Source organism: Geotrypetes seraphini, chromosome 5, assembly GCF_902459505.1.
Source record: "Geotrypetes seraphini chromosome 5, aGeoSer1.1, whole genome shotgun sequence".
NCBI classification, from domain to species: Eukaryota; Metazoa; Chordata; class Amphibia; order Gymnophiona; family Dermophiidae; genus Geotrypetes; species Geotrypetes seraphini.
In genome coordinates this window covers 11844247-11856550 of record NC_047088.1, presented here as the reverse complement: position 1 = coordinate 11856550, position 12304 = coordinate 11844247, and the positions used below count along the sequence as shown (strand labels likewise).

Here is a 12304-nt window from a genome sequence, read left to right as displayed (position 1 = left end):
CAGCAGCTCTCTACTCTGGAGAAGAGTGTGGCCTAGTGCATAAAGCTAAGGCCTCAGCACCCTGAAGTTGTGGGTTCAAAACCCACACTATTCCATGTGACCCTGGGCAAGACACTAGGTGCATTGTGAGCCCACCGGGACAGATAAGGGAAATGCTTGAAGTACCTGTATGTAAACTGCTTTGAGTGTGGTTGTAAAATTACACAAAGGTGGTATACGATTCCCAATCCCCTTCCCTCCTTCCCCTCCCTCATCCAATGCAGGAAGGCCACAGCAGAAGCAGTGGTGATAGCAGCAGCAATGTGCACTCACAAATCTCAGTACTCTGCATGGGTTTCCACTCTTAACAGAAAGCTCACACAGGAGGGTGCAGGTGTCTCTGAAAACTCATTAGCTGACTCTCAAACCCAATGCTGATTTTTCCTACTGAGGATATTGCACAGCGGAGGTCCAGAGGGAGGGGGGGCTCTTCTTTCTGAAGTTCTGAAGGCCTCAGACAGCTCTTTTGATCTCACCATGGTGTTCACTCTCACCGCAGCAGTCATGAGCACACCAAACTAAATGTCTGCGGTTTAAGTAGTGCAAACCACCTTCAAAATGCTGAGTAGCAAAGTTCTAATCATGTGCACCTGATGTGATACACCCGTGTATGATTTGAGCCACTTTAAGTGGGAGGATATGTGGGGGTGTCCTAATTTATTCCTCAGTTAGAATACACATTTTTGTGGATATCTTTTGTTTCATGAGTAAATCAAGGAAAATTGTTGTTGTTTACCTGCAATGACATCACTTTCTTTTCCAGAGATAAATAAAAAAAATAGATTTGACATCGATATGTGAACATTTCTTAACAAAGAACTGAATTCCATGGGGTGTCCTAAGTTTTTCACATGACTGTAGTTTGACCGAGGTGGCTAAAGATTTGCACAAAATTGTAAATGAAATGAAGATGAGCCTCTTCTCGGTGTTCTGGGCCCAGAGTGGCTGTTTTTTGTGCTAGTGATTTTTTGGCTTTCTGCCTGCCCAACAGGTGCCTGTGAAGGAACCCTCGCTTGCGCTACTTGTCATCTCATCTTTGAGCAGAAGGTTTATGATCAGCTCAGCTCCGTTACCGATGATGAAATAGACATGCTGGACCTGGCGTATGGACTTACTGACACGTGAGTTATCACATTACTGTCACAAAGTCAGACTTCAGAGTTTCCTGCGTGTGGGAAGCTGTGGCCCTGGGGCTCTTGCAGCCCAAAAATGTTTGCACAAATTCTTGCCAGTATTTTGAGCTCAAGGACTCCTTGAGATCGATTGATCCTAAAAGAAGTGGCCATCTGGCACTGAATGCTCCTGGCACGTCTTTTTTTTTTTTAAATTTCTGCTCTGCCAAATGGCTAACATGGTCATATAGGGGGGATTTGTATAAATGGAGCCCAGAGTTGGCCCGGGAAGAGTAGGGTTACCAGATTTGTTCATGAAAAAAGAGAACACTTAGCCCTGCTCTGTTCCACCCTCCCCCCCCCATCCTCCCCCCCACACAAACTTCATCTTCTGCCCACCCCCCCTCCTCCCCCAGTCTGGACCGCATCTGAAGGGTCTCCAAACATGCACTGATATGATCTGATATGATGGTGTATTTGAGTTGCATGCACATATGCTCAGAGCACGTGGCCCTAAGGTTGGATCCTTTCAAAACCTGAAGAAACTGCCAGGTTTTGAAAATCTGTCCGGGAACCTGGACAGTCTTGTAAAAAAAGGACACGTCTGGGTTTCCCAGACGCCTGGTAACCCTAGGGAAGAGCAAACAGAACAACAAAGGTTGACCAACTGATGTTCAGTCTCTTTCATTGTAATGGACGCAACACGATCGTGTTTCGGCCCGTAAGGGCCTGCCTCAGGAGTTCATTCGAGCTGCAGTTTACTAAAGCATGTGTTGAAAAATTTATGGGGAATTGCACACATTGATGTAAAACAAGACTCCTGAGGCAGGCCCTTAACGGGCCGAAACACGATCGTGTCGAGTCCATTAAAATGAAAGAGACTGAACACCAATTGGTCACCTTTGTTGTGCGTGCTGTTCACTGGAGTGAAGGCCGTTTCTCCTGTTTGTTTCCAAAATCCTAGGGAAGAGCCACACTGAACTAATATTCTCTGCAGTGGTCCCCAACCCTGCCCTGGAGGACCATCAGCTAGTCGGGTTTTCAGGATAGCCCTATATGCATTCCTATCATCTTCATTACGTGCAAATCTCTTTCATGCATATTCATTAGGGCTATCCTGAAAACCCGACTGACAGGGTTGGGAACCTCTGCTTTATAGAACAACTGGCTTAGCGAGGATCTTGTGCCTGACTTTGGAGGTGGTACTTGTGGGCAACATTTGCACCAGGTGTCGGCGTAATTAATGTCAGTTGGGTGCGTAAATGACCCTGTTCTATAACATTGCGCCTCATTTCTGGACGTCCACGCAATTGCAGTATGGACATCTAAATGGTGGTTTTCAGACATCCACAAAACGATCAGACCTGAAATAAGCAACGTAGGGCGACACTTTAGAAAGGAGGTAGAAATCGGAATTGAACTGTTCAGGTTGGAATGAACAAGATCTAAGAGACATTGAGGAATGGAGAGATTTATGTGCAGTGAGACCTTTATGGATGCTCTAAAATATTAACAGGGTGGGCATGGCAATGTAAAAATGTATGTTCCTTAGCATCCCTCCAGGCCAGTCTAGACAGATGGATTAAGCACTAGAGAATGACACGGGGACAAATTTGTCCCTGTCCCTGTGGGAACTCAATTTCCCCTGTGTATGTCCCTGCCCTTGCCCCGTTCCGGTAATCTCTGACTTAACTGCACAAGCCTCGAATAGAGAATGACACAGTGACTGTTACTCGTAGCTAGCCACAAGTAGCCGAAATGGAAAGGAAAAAAAACCTGTTTCAGTATAAAACCATTCAAGGTTTGTGGGAATGGGATCAGATGGTTTGCAGGGATGGGGTGGGGACGGGAACCAAGTTTGTGGAGACAGGGCAGAGACGGGGACAAATTTTTTCCCTGCGTCATTCTCTAGGCTCGAACATTTATGATTTTAAAGGGTTTGAGGCTTGTGCAGATGAGGACGGAGCTTAGGCATTGGTAGAATGAAGCATTATGACATCACAGTCTGAGCTCTAGAATGTTGCCACTTAGGATTTTAAAGCGTTTGAGGGTTGTGCAGATGAGAATGGAGCTTAGGCATTGGTGGAATGAGGCATTATGACATCACAACCTGAGCTCTAGAATGTTGCTACTTAGGATTTGAAAGTGTTTGAGGCTTGTGCAGATGAGGACGGAGCTTAGGCATTGGTGGAATGAGGCATTATGACATCACAATCTGAGCTCTAGAATGTTGCTACTTAGGATTTGAAAGTGTTTGAGGCTTGTGCAGATGAGGACGGAGCTTAGGCATTGGTGGAATGAGGCATTATGACATCACAATCTGAGCTCTAGAATGTTGCTACTTAGGATTTGAAAGTGTTTGAGGTTTGTGCAGGTGAGGACAGAGCTTGCAATAATGGGGCAGGGACAGGAAAAGAACTCACGGGGACGAGACGGGAATACGAGTTCCTGCGGGGATGGGTAAAATTTGTCCCAGTGTCATTCTCTATTATGTACTGCTATCAGGAGGTGGGTGGAGATTGAGAACTGCAGAATTCTGGTGGAGCCTCTAAGTAGTTGTGCTGTCCCCCTCCCAGAGTCAGCAGGTGCTAGAGGTGTGAGCCTGTGCAGTCTCGACTGGTCTGGTAGGCCTGGGTATTCCTAGGTAGGGAAAAAAAAAGGGTTCAGTAGTATTTATATTTCATTCTAGCTCCTAATTTCTCTGCTTTTCCCAAGGCATGTGCAGACGTGGTCCTGAGAATGGGAAGGGTCGAGGGGGGAGGGGGGATTTGGACAAGATGGGGACCAGGTGTCCTCTTTTTTTCATAGAGGAACTCTGGCAACCCTGCTTAGGCATCTCTCACTTCAGGCACAAAAGTACCTATTTATATGTCAATGCAGCTTGCCTTGAATGACAGAGAAGAGCATGAGCTACATTCAACTTCCTTCCCCACCAGTACTTGTGTGCCTGTCTTCCAGCTGGTTGGCAGTCTTGCTTAATTCTAAGTGGTCACAAGAGGGCAGTATCGCTCCATGAGTTGATTTCCATAGCCCCAACTGTTGGGGAAACCCTCTTAATTGGTTAGGGATATGAGCTTCATTTACTGTCATTGTAGCCCTGGATGTTTGGTTCCAACAGAGAAGTTCCTGCAGCTCTACCTGGTACCCAAGCAAGTTGAGTGTTGTACTAGTATATTCTGGGGCTTTCAACACAAGATTATGATGCCTTAGCACTCAGACTGATAACATCCCAGGCAGCTTGCCTGATGCTGTACTAGTCGACCTCCCACCATCCCAGTGGCATACCTAGCATATGTGGCACCCGGGGCCCATCATTTTTTGACCCCCTCCATCTGTATGAAAAACATGATTTTTAGTAACAATCCACATGTCACACAAAAGTGTACCTAGGAAAAGGCAGCATCTTATATAGTGCAGTGAGCAGTACATCAATACACCCATTGTAAAACTAAACAAGCCAGACTAGTACAGATCAATCCTACACATTCAATCCTAACAGAAAACCATGTCTTTCGAACACACAAAACACCTTTGCCTAGTTTGGAATATGTAATCACAAACTAACCCCTCCCACTTTTACAAAACTGTAGTGTGGTTTCTAGCCACGGTGATAACAGCTCAGATGCTAACGCTAAAAAACGCTCTACAGTTTTGTAAATGGGGAGATAGAATAAAAATATGTAGACAAAGATTGAAACACCAAGAAGCTGGACTCTGCATACAATTCAACACCACAGAAACAGCGATACATCTCTCCTAAAGCAAAAAAAATTAATAAATTGAATTTTTTTCTACCTTGTCTTCTCTGGTTTCTGCTTTCCTCATCTTCTTGTCACTCTCTTCCTTTCATCCATCTTCTCTCCTATTCCCCTTCCAGAAACTTTATGCCTCCCCCTTCCATCTCTCCCTTCACCCCATTGGTCTGGCATCCATCTTCTTCCCTTCCCTCCTCCAGTGGTCTGGCATCTCTCTCCTCCCCTTTCCTCTCCCATACCCCCATGGTCTGGCATTTCACTCTCTCCTCTCCCTTCCCCCCATTTCCATCATCATCTGCCCCCTTTCTTTCCCTCCAACCCAATTCCATCCAGTATCCTTCCCCCTTATGTCTCTTTCCCTGCCTACCAATTCCATCTGCCCTTTCTCTCCCTCCATCACGCTTCCATACCACCCTGACCCTCCTTTCTCACCCTTCACCATGCTTCCATACCACCCTGACTCCCTTTCTCACCCTCCACACCCTTCCATACCACCCTGACCCACTTTTCTCCTTCCACCACCCTGCTATGCTCCTTTGTCTCTCCATCAATCAGCAAGGTCCCGCAATGATTACTTCTGCTGCCTCTGCTCCGGAAGAGGTAAGTGACGTCGGAGGGAGGTGGGCCGGCAGACACAGGGAGTTGCGGCAAGGTCCCGTGATGACTGCAGCTGCCAGTCCACCCCCCTCCGACGTCACTTACCTCTTCTGGAGCAGAGGCGGTAGACGCAGTCATCGCAGAACCTTCCTGCACTTCAGCGCAGCTGTCGACTCTGCTCCGGAATAAATATGGCAGCGCGGAAAGTTCCGGACCCGGCCGACTGTGCACCCCCTTGGAGCGTGCACCCGGGGCGGACCGTCCCCCCCTTGGTACGCCACTGCACCATCTCACCACGTCTGCTTCTCCTCTCTCTACCAGACTGAGCTGTTGGTATGTCTTTTGCAGGTCTCGCCTTGGCTGCCAAGTGTGTGTAACGAAGACTTTAGACGGACTGACAGCTCGTGTACCCCTCAACGTGTCTGATGCCAGGAAAGATGCAGAAAAAGGGATGCAGAGCAGCCAGTAATCGGCACTTGGAGCCCCTGCTGCATTCTGGGACTTTTGATTAATGTCTTACCACAGCCTATGTTATATAATAAATAGCAGTTGTAGATTTCTATAAGATAGGATGTATTTATGCCGTGTTTGGGAAGGGACCACAGTGACCTTCATCCTGTAGCAGAGTGCTTTGCTCAGTGAACTAAGATGTGCCTTACTGGGTCTGACTTAAGGCCCATCAATCCCAATCCTGTCTCTGCCAGGGCCCGTTCCAGTTCCTTGGAAGTACGCGTGTTTTTCAGTGTTACAGACGGTAGACATCAGCTTCGCTCTTTGATCTGGCTGGAGGAGTGCGATGTACACAGTGTGGGAAATTGTAAAGCTGATGCCTAAACCTGGGTACCGGTAGGCGCCCTACCGGCAACTTAAGTTAATTGAAGAACACTATTAGAAACGGCAAAAAATGGTGAGACTGAAGTGCCTAAAAAAAGGCGCTAGTTTCAGAATTGGGTCTAGGGAGAAAGACAGGCACCAGGTTTTACAGGCCTTCAGTTCTGGCGCCTCTCTTTGTGTGATTCACACCAACATAGGCGATTTAGGCCGCTTAATGCCAAAGAAGGTGCGGCCAATTCCGGAAGTGGCGTTAGGCGGCCTTACGCACACACAAAAATAAGTGCCGGAAATGTAGGCCCGGGTTTTCCGGGCCTACATTTTCGGAGTCTATCTTTCTCATAGGCACGATTCTGATACCGGTACGGATATGTGATTGACACGCAATCGACTGTTGCTTTTTAGGTTGCCGCTGGTTAGTGTATTTTCTTCCATCAGAGCTGGAGCTCTCTGGCCCCCTTACTGTGCCAAAGCTGATTTTATTAAAAACTAAGGGTTCGATATTCAAAGCAATTTAACCAGCCAGGAATAGCTCCTGACCCAACTTGAAACCGGCTGCTTTGTGGGTGGTTTCAACACTTGGCTAGCAAAGTGCTGGTATTCATTTAACCTGCCAAAGTAACAGAATGAAGAGGACCACATAGAAGTCAGGCCTGGCGTTGAATTTCCAGATAGAACGCTGGCAGTGGTCAGCATAAGGCTGAACAGTGGCATAGAAAGGGTAGGAGGCGACCAGGGTGGTGGCACCCCCCCGCCCGCCCCCTATTCCACTTGCACACTCCCTCCCCCCGTACCCCTTAATCTTTGCCAGCGCAAGTGGCTTCTGCAAGCATGCCCCTCGCGCCAGTGTTGGATTTCCCTCTGATGTCACTTCCTGACCCTGTGACCCGGAAGTGATTCTGAGGGGAACCAGGCTGGCGTGAACAACAGGTAGAAGTTGCTCGCGCTAGCAAAGAAAATTTGGAGGTGTTGGGGGGGAGAGGGATGGCCTGAGGGTGGTGTTGTATAGCAGGGTGCAGCGGAGAGGTGCCAGCGCCCCCAGTGACTTGATGCCCGGGGCGGTCTACACCCTCCGCACCCCTCTCACTGTGCCACTGAGGCTGAATATTATCTCCTAACTTTCTTAGGTAGCAGATTGAAGACTGCTTTAACGTTTAGGCAGACTAGGTGGTCACGTAGGGTGCTAGCTTTTGGGGGTTGGGTAGGAGGAAGAGCAGCTGCAGTCAAAGGACAATAGATCCTGTCAGCTGACCAACTCAAAACACAGCAGCTAAAGGCCTGTGTGGTCCGGCCTGTGTTTTTATTTCTTTGATATTTTGATACTTTTACCCATGGGGAGCCTAGGCAGTAGAACAAGGGACCCCCAAGGTTGCATCTCCCTCATGAGCTGTTTCTTTCTTTATCTCCCTCCACCTAGGTTGTGACCCTACATCTGGCATAACCACAGAGGCATCGTGGCCAGCTGGTGCGGAGGGCTTTGAGCATCTGTAGGTGTTCAAGGCATGCTGGCTTCTGCCCCCTCCAAAATAAGAAGCTTGGAGCTGCCAGGCAGTGACCATCCCCAGATGCTCAAGACTCGAGGGCCAAATCCAGTCAGGTTTTCGGGATTTCCCCAATGAATATGCATTGAAAGCAGTGCAGGCAAATTGATCTCATGCATATTCATTGGGGAAATCCCGAAAACCTGACTGGATTCAGCCCTTGAGGAGGGACTTTGGAGACCCCTGCTCAAGACTGTAACCCCGCTGGCCCGGTTACTTCTGGGTGAGGGAGATAAAGAAATGCCTTGCCAAGGAGGGGTGGAGATGAAAGGAAGGAGAAAAACACTTCAAACTAGGGGGCAGGAGGAAGAGAGAGAGATACTGGACACCAGGGGGGGATATGGAGAAATAGGGAAGGAGAGAGATGCTGGACACTTTGGGGATATGGCAGTACGGATGGTAAATAAGAGAAGGGGAGAGGGGAGGCAGAACTTGTGCTCCCTAAAAAATAAAAAGGCATTCTATTGCCCCTGGCAGGGAAGCTGGGTAATTTTCAGTTAGGCCATGTACCCATATTAATAGCCATTTAAAAGTCTATGTGAAATTGCCCTTATTACTGATCAATGGTGTTCTGTCCATCTATGCATTTGGGGTTGGTAATATTGAGATATTCATGATCTGAGTTGAATTATGAAAATGTTGGGGGGGGGGAAGGGGGGAAGGGCAGAAGGCTGAAAGTCTGCCTCTGCTGTCTAATAGCTGTGCAGTGAATAACCTTCACCCTGTGACAGCACAGTATAGACGTCTGTTTTACTTTCACCCTCCTGCCTTTTTGGGGTATGTTCGGGATTGTGTGAAAGTTGGGGTTGATTCAGCTTGAGCACTGAGCCTGCCGTCTTCTGGAATTTGATATGAGAACCCCTTTGATGTTTTCCTGTGTGAACGCAGAGGTCGTGAAAGGTTTCAGAGCCAGACTTGAACAAAGTGCCTCATTTAATGTATATTGTATTTCAGAAATAAAGTAGCATTTTGCTAAAGTAGCTGAGATGTGTCTAACTCTCTAAACCAGGGGCGTCAAAGCCCTTCTTCGAGGGCCGCAATCCAGTCGGGTTTTCAGGATTTCCCCAATGAATATGCATGAGATCTATTTGCATGCACTGCTTTCAATGCATATTCATTGGGGAAATCCTGAAAACCCGACTGGATTGCGGCCCTCGAGGAGGGACTTTGAGATCCCTGCTCTAATTACATCAAATGCCTCTGTCCATTTGACGATTCCCACCGCTGTCTGCCAGAAGCTTAAATCAGGATTGGCCAACGTCGGTCCTTGAGGGCCGCAATCCAGTCTGGTTTTCTGGATTTCCCCAACGAATTTGCATGCACTGCTTCCATTATATGCAAAACAAGCTCATGCATATTCATTGGGGAAATCCTGAAAACCCGACCTGGCGAGGGCTGAGGTTGGATGCCCCTGTTCTACAGCTACCCTGCACCTTCAAAATTTACCAATGAATGATTGGCTCTGTCAAACAGCAATTGCTTAATTAATCTGATCTAATATACATTGGTAGCGAGTTCCACATCATTGGACCTGCTAAAGAGAAAGCATTCTTCTGAGGTTTTTCTAACTGGAAGCGTAATAATTTATTTGAAAAATTTATAGACTGCTTAAATGGTTTATATAAGGACATACGTGTGTAAATAGACAACATATAACTCAGATCATGATAATAGCAATAAATACTTACAGTACTCTTTAAAATGATGTTATAAAGTTACTATATCAAAATCAGAATCCTCCCTTCCTTTACATCGTGTATAATCTTAACATTATAAGATAGCCATATTGAGATCAATGTCTTCCCACCTAAAAACATCCACAAATAATTGAGTTTTCAACAGTTTCTTAAAGGCCAAGCGATCCATGCATAATCTCAGAATTCCGGGTAGAGAGTTCCGAAGTTTTACACCAGCTATAGAAAACATGGCCGCTCTCGATCTTGTATAATGGACTTTGTCCTCCTTGTCAGTAATCAATTTCATCCCTCCCTCAGACCTCAGCTTTCTACCTAGTTGGCAAATTTTCCAAAGATTTTGAAAACGCAAAGGACAGACTAATGTAAAACTTGGAGTGCAGTCGAAAACACTTTATAATATATTCGCTGTTGTACTGGAAGCCAGTGTAGTTGCTTTAACACTGGAATGATGTGTGATGTCTTAGGTATACCAGCCAATCAACCTTGCAGCAGAATGTATTAATTGTTGCAAGGCCTTGCATTTCAGTTAAACCAAGGTAAAGCATGTTACAATAATCAAGTCTAGTCAGTATCAGTTCTTGAACAACAATTTGAAAATTACACGGTGAGAGCATTGATTTTAATCTGTATAGAATATGCAGTTGTTTCACCATTGAAAGAGCAGAATCTAAACAAATTGTGTTCCTATAACAGTAAATTTCCCAGGAAGTCTCATAACCTTCACCACTCACAATCATTATCTCAGTCTTACCAACATTCAGTTGCAATCCATCCATGCATTCACTTCACTCATATAACCAGATTCATCTCCACTTCCAGAAAATTCTTCTTCATTGGAAAAAAGAACAAAAAGTCGTCCACGTACAACCTATAATCAGTGCCCAAAATTCTAAATCACTTTCCCAATGTAGTCGTGTAAAATGATAGCGCTGATCCTTGGGGAACACCGTTCTTCATTATCTTTTTTTCAGATACCAATTGACCCTTATGAACAATGAAGGATCGTCCCAACAAATAAGATGAAAACCATGATAACAACTCACCACGAACACCAAGATTTGATAGTTTCAGCAGTAATAATTCCAGGTTAACAATATCAAAAACCTCTGAGACATAGAGAAATCATGCAATATGAGATATATTGATTAAGTCCTTCTCTTAAGGTCTCAACAATAGAAGGCAACAAAAATTCCACACTGAGCCTTCCGAAATCCAAATTGAAAAGGATCCAAACATCCTACCGACTGAGCATGCTCTTCTAGTTGTTATAAAACCAATTTCTCTAATATCATCCCAAAAAAAGACACCACATAAATCAGACGATAACTAACCAACTGGCCTAATTCTAGCCCTTTCTTTTTTAAAATAGGGTTAAGAGTAGACTGTTTGCATTCCTCAGGAAAACATCCTTCAGCAAATGATTTGTTAACTGTATTTGTTACAAACGGAGAAATCTGCGTAGCCAACAAACGCATGATATTAGTATTACACGGATCGAGTAAAGATCTTGTTGGAGTAATGTTCATAATTACAGTTCTCACTTCCTCCACACGTATTTGTCGAAATGACTCCCATGTAGGACCTAAAAGCTAAAAAATGCGGCAAAAAATTGTTATAAGTGTGGTATATCCAGTCAAATCTTTGTAAATATAGAAATGATAATTGTCTGGATGGAAGTGAACTTCTTTTTCCTTTTCAAAAAGACGCCTCAGCCCCACCACTCCACCGCTTATAGTGTTTCATACCGCGGGAAGCATATTGTGGTGCTTCATCATTGGCTGTCAATTTTTGAAAAAAGTTTTCATCTAATTTTTTCTTTTTTCTTTACTCTTTTAATTAGTTTAAAAATGAATAAATATTTCAAACTGGTTTTACTTGTTGCTATCCGTCTATATCATTTAGAAAGTAGATAGTACTTATCTCAGCCAAAAAACCCAGGGAGTCAGACCCGACATGTTTCACACGTCCTGGTGTTTTATCAAGGGTCTCCCAAGGGTGCCGCTGTCATCCGACTCCTATAGTTTGTGAGAAAAAATTAGATGAAAACTTTTTTTCAAAAATTGACAGCCAATGATGAAGCACCACAATATGCTTCCCGCGGTATGAAACACTATAAGCGGTGGAGTGGTGGGGCTGAGGCGTCTTTTTGAAAAGGAAAAAGAAGTTCACTTCCATCCAGACAATTATCATTCCCATGTAGGACCGGCATCAGTAGGCTCAAAAGTCGAGTCAGCAGACTTCATGTCATCCAATATTATGCCCCAATTCATTTTGTCAACCAAGTAGTCAGCATATTCATCCACCATTGGATAAAATCATTATTGGGGTCACTGCCACCTTCAACTGCATATCTTACTGTTTTGAAATAATTCTCTCGGTCGATTTTGGGCAAGTTTTATTCGATCTTGGAAGAATTTGGTTTGTGCATTTTCACATAAAGACTTGTACTCCAATACCAGCATAGACAACCGAAAAGACCTCTCCAAACTAGCCTCCCTTTTATGAAGCGTTAGGCGTTTTTCAATTGCCGGCTGTGGCCGATGCTCATATCATCCCTATGAGTATTGGAGCTAATACCGCCACGGCAGGTGATTAAAAAGGGAGGGTAAGCGATTGGTTTTAGCACATGTAGTTGCAAGAGAGAAGAGAAGTAATATGCAGAGTCTTTTTTTAATTAATGCCTTATGTATAAAAGACAAAGTTTTAAATACAATCTTTATGATGTACTGCAG

The 12304-nt window shown here is 45.2% G+C and overlaps 1 protein-coding gene across 1 annotated transcript in view; it reads left to right on the top strand.

Annotated features, from left to right (window-relative positions):
• Positions 1-8871, top strand: part of LOC117360935 (adrenodoxin-like) — a 29949-nt gene extending 21078 nt beyond the window's left edge. The window contains exons 3-4 of the mRNA XM_033945587.1: positions 1031-1160; positions 5852-8871. Coding sequence (XP_033801478.1) covers positions 1031-1160; positions 5852-5972 — 251 coding nt within the window. The 3' untranslated portion in view covers positions 5973-8871. The remainder of the gene's footprint in view (positions 1-1030; positions 1161-5851) is intronic.
• Positions 8872-12304: the final 3433 nt, after the last annotated feature.